Consider the following 4,771-nt stretch of genomic DNA (forward strand, 5'->3'; position numbering starts at 1 on the left):
ATGAAATTTTAACCAAAAAAATATATATTATGTTCAAAATATTATAATTTACCATTATTATTTGAATTAATATAAATTTGGAGTTATTAAGAACATAAATTAGTTTCATTTTGATACAAATTTATAAGAATTTTTAAGTTTTCATTGAAGGTGGGACGGGACGGGACGAAGCGGGATAGAAATTATTCGTCCCACGTCCCATCCCACTATTATGAAACAGGACGGGATCGGGACGGGACAAACGTTTTTAGACCTCTGTCCCGTCCCGTCCCTACGAATTTCGGGACGGGATCGGGATTTCCGTTTTATATGCCCACCCCTAAAAATAACGTGTGTGGATTGTTATATTGTACGTAGTTTTAATATTGAGTCTTGTTAAAATGTTTTCTGGTCTTCGGACGTTGTTGGTAGTAATCGAAACCAAGCCTTGGCCGGGTGTCGGTTACGATCAGTTAGAGCTCTAGTTTGTCTGCCGGTGTACTGCATGAGGGGTAATAAATGGGTTGCCTGGGTCTCATGAGTACCCATCTTTTTGAGTGATATTGGGTAACATATGGGTTTCCCAATGTCTGTCGGTGTACTGCATGAGGGGTAACAGATTGGTACCTAGGTCTCATGAGTACCCGTGTTTTAAATGATTTTGGGTAACAAGATGGGTTACCCAGTGTCTGTCGGTGTACTGCATGAGGGGCAACATATGGGTTGCCTGGGTCTCATGAGTACCCATGTTTTTAAATGATTTTTGGTAACAGATGGGTTGCCCAGTGTCTCATGATTACACATATTTTTAAATAATATTAGGTAACAGATGAGTTACCTAGTGTCACATGAGTATGTTTGTTTTTAAATGTTATCTGTCATATTTCATTTGTATGTGATGTATGTTATACTGTTGGTTTACTCATACGGGCTGAAAAGCTTACCGGGTTTTTGTTTACAATCCCGGTGCACCAATTCGATGGTGTAGGGGATAGTTCTGCAGATGGGGATCAGCAGATTCGGAGGGCTTACTCTGAAGATTTCTTTCTTCTGTTTTTGGTGAGGATTGAGTGAATTTTACATTTCCATTGGTTATAATACTGAGGTATAAACTAGTTATGTATTATTCAAGTCGATTGAGTCGTGCGGTGGACTCAGTTTCGATACACTGTTATTATAAGATGATTTCAATATATTTGAGATTGTTTTAAAGTTTTCATGACTTTAAATTCGAATTTTTATCATTCAAAATTTCGGGGCTGTGACATATATATATACATTAATTTTGTGTAATATACACTCTAATCTTCGGTATAGACATATGGATCAAGCACTCATAAATGAAAATCAAGATGAGACACATGCCACGAAGTTGTTCTTTAATTCACTAAAAAGTGTGTGCATATTTTGAATTCATTCAGTAAAAAGTTGTGAATCAAAATAAGTAGAACAAAAAGAGATTATAGTAAACTGTGATGGTGAGAGACTGCCCAGCCTTGAGACCATATATAAGAGAAAATCCTCTTACAGATTAGTCTGTTTTGGGATTATCTTCTTGAACTTCATCTGGAAAGCTAAGAAACTGTAGTCCATAATCATCAACATCGTCGACCTTATTGACATGCTTAACGGGCATCATCTCAGCTTCGTCATTATTATTGGCAATAATAGCCCCATATTCTGTGACATGATGATGAGCAGGTAATGACACATAAGTTGAATCATCTAGTGGAGGTATCTCATGGTTTTCAGGCTCCGACTGTGTCCAAATCTCTGGCGAACATGAAGATGAAGGCATCTGCTCCGAGTACATGTTGTACTTGGAATTTTGATGATGGAATTGAGTGAAGCTGGATCCCCACTGATACACGGAGCCGGAAGCTCTATTTGCCATAGACCCGCCATCATAAGGGGTACAATTTGTAGATTCATAAACTTCGTTGCTCATAGAAGTTGATGAATAAAAACAATTTTCAGGTATTGCGGAAGAACCGGATATGTGATTCAAACAGTTGAATCCTCCAGTGGTATTACTATGGACTTGTGGTTGCTGACTGTATATCGTTGATGAATCAAGAGGTTGAACTAGAACAGCTTTTTGCTGAAGTACTGATATTTCTCTGACATGAGATGTACCAGCATCTGTAATCATAATTCCTTGATCAGAATTTTCTGTAGGGGTTATTGCACCGTCGCTATTTGTATCACCATTGCCTCTTGTATTCAAATATATTTTGCATAGAACAACATCCAACTACATAAAAGAAAAATATAATATATTAGACAAAGCTCACATATAATTTCAGACAGAAAACTATGAACATATTGATCGTACGTACCTTCATATTACCTTCACCTTTTTTCTTCTTCTTTGGAAGAGGGATGGCTTCCTTCTCATCCTTATTGATTGTATACTCATGCATTTTCCATTCTGTTTTTATGTAGTTTGGATGTCTCCCTTTCTTATATTCTAGTACTCTTTTGTGTCCAATTTTTTTACCACTTTCATCAGTGATATTTACACCACTTCCGGTTGCCTTCCAACATCCACATCCACCATGAGCTGCACGATTTGGCCGAGTACCATTCTGGTACTTTCGGTCCCTTGTACTAAAAAAATACCAGCCATCTTCTCTAATTTTTTCGTACATATCTAAAGCAAAATACAAAAAAAAATCTATCACAATGAAATAATAATACATATGAAAAAGTTATCGTGTAAAACTGCATAATGTCCTTAATACATGCATAAAATTCTTTGTTTTTTTTCTTGGTCACCCGGATATTTGCAATAAGCAACAGAGAATAAATTTGATCTATACTTTACTCAATAATATGCTGACTTTGAATACAATCTTCACAAATTAAAATTGGTGACCTAAAAGAATATATATAGCACCAACACACATAACTCCGCAATATAGTACATGTGAATTAATCAAAAACTCCTTATCATCGTCAATATATAAGAACCTCATATCTTATTTTTCTATCACAATATAAGACCGATGACCATGATCATTCAAAAATAAATAAAAATACACATGAAGTTTGTAAGAACAAGGTTCTATCACCAAAACAAGGAAAGAATATGCATGGTGTAATTACACGTTCAGGTATGTTATCGTCATCACCTCATGATTAATCCAAATTAGCCCTAGAAGTGAAACATGAGGCACTCAAAGACCATGCCAGTACTGACGAGAATCAAAGAAGAAGATCGATGATAGCAAAACATGTACTAGTACTCACCGGAAAGCTGTTGGGGTTGATATTGGTAAATATTCAAGTCATGAATCCTGTTCAGGGGCAGCGGCTGATTCAATATCTTTCGATTTAAGTAATATATGATCAGCTCTTGATCAGTAGGGTTGAAACGATAACCAGGTGGAAGAGAGCGAAAATATTCATCAGTAACTGCCTGGTTGAAGTACATAGCCCTCATCTCTTTATTGTCTCCGTCCATCGAACTCGATCGCTGAGATTGAAATACATATGTCTTGAATATATGGAAACATAGTTCACTAATTATAGTTTAGTTTTTATCAGGAATGGGGAATACTATTTGTTAAAGATTTAATATGACCAATTTGTGTAGGTTTAGGTTTCCATATTTATTAACCAGATTCTCTTATACATGTTTAAATTTAAAACATCATTAGCTTAGGAACGAATTATAAGCCCAGACTAATTTTTCAAGCTTTGGAATGAAATATATCATGAAAGATAGCTTACTCTTGCACCAGCCATGCTTTGGGGTAATTGATTATAGACCCAAAAATCAACACCCTTTTTAATCTAAACCTACCCTTAAAACTCTTTGAATTAGGTTAAACAAGAAATAAAAAAATTATTTGCTATAAGAAATAAAACTTGTTCTTAATTAAAATTATTTTCTTTGCCACTGGTACAAATACATTTGGTATGTTTTTGAATTACTTAATTGTAGCTTCAATTTAATATCTCATCACTTTATATTAATCCATTCACCTTGAAATCCCTTAATTTTTGAAATTCTTTGTCACCTCTAAATCTCTTACCAAAATACTACCTTAGAGTATGTATTTTTTGTTATTATATATTTTCAGTGTGTGTGTTTGTTTGTTTGTTAAATCTGAAGAACCTATATAACGGTAAAAAGCATAATCCTTATTGTTCAGTGGAATACGTGATTCTATGAAATATGTATGTTTTCTCTTAAGTCTGCTAAATATGTGAGAGGATTCATATGGTCACTCACTTACTTGTGTATTGGTTGGGATTTGTAGGTTTCATAATTCTGTTGAGTAGGTGGGTTTCACAATTTGATTTGGATTTGTATATATAGAGTAGGTGTGGTTTTGTTGTGCATCTAAGGTTGAGGGAAGAAGTTCTATTTTATAGAGCATTAAAATCTACTTAGTATGTAACAATATTTACATCTATTTAACAGGTATACGTAAAGTTGATAATTGCTTAGTAGGTAGTGAGATCTGCATCCATAGTGTTGGAATTAGGCAATTATGAGTATTTCATTATGTTCTTTAAATTGTAGTGTGTATGGTTGTTTTTGTTTATGATAGGTGCTTTCAATATGCTGAATATGTGAGAGAATAAAAAGTATATTCCAAGTATATGAAAAAAATATTTGATAACATAAAGTGATATGAGGCTAAATAGATGTAGAGAAATAAAAACTGAGGCAAAATTTAAGGCTCATTATGAAAAATTCAAATAATTAATCTTCTTAAATAAGAAAAAAAAATCAAAATTCATTCAATCATACATCTATTTCACTCTTGTATATTCTATA

The 4,771-nt window shown here is 34.1% G+C and overlaps 1 protein-coding gene across 1 annotated transcript; it reads right to left on the minus strand.

The window, feature by feature from the left end:
• Window positions 1-1,510: 1,510 nt before the first annotated feature.
• On the minus strand, window positions 1,511-3,445 carry LOC126796833 (NAC domain-containing protein 48-like). The gene is made up of 3 exons (XM_050523556.1): window positions 3,232-3,445; window positions 2,319-2,632; window positions 1,511-2,233 (listed from the first exon to the last, which is right to left on the minus strand). The coding sequence occupies exons 1-3, from the start codon at window positions 3,443-3,445 to the stop codon at window positions 1,511-1,513; spliced, it is 1,251 nt and encodes a 416-aa protein (XP_050379513.1).
• Between the last annotated feature and the right edge of the window lie 1,326 nt (window positions 3,446-4,771).

This window comes from Argentina anserina, chromosome 6, assembly GCF_933775445.1.
Source record: "Argentina anserina chromosome 6, drPotAnse1.1, whole genome shotgun sequence".
NCBI classification, from domain to species: domain Eukaryota; kingdom Viridiplantae; phylum Streptophyta; class Magnoliopsida; order Rosales; family Rosaceae; genus Argentina; species Argentina anserina.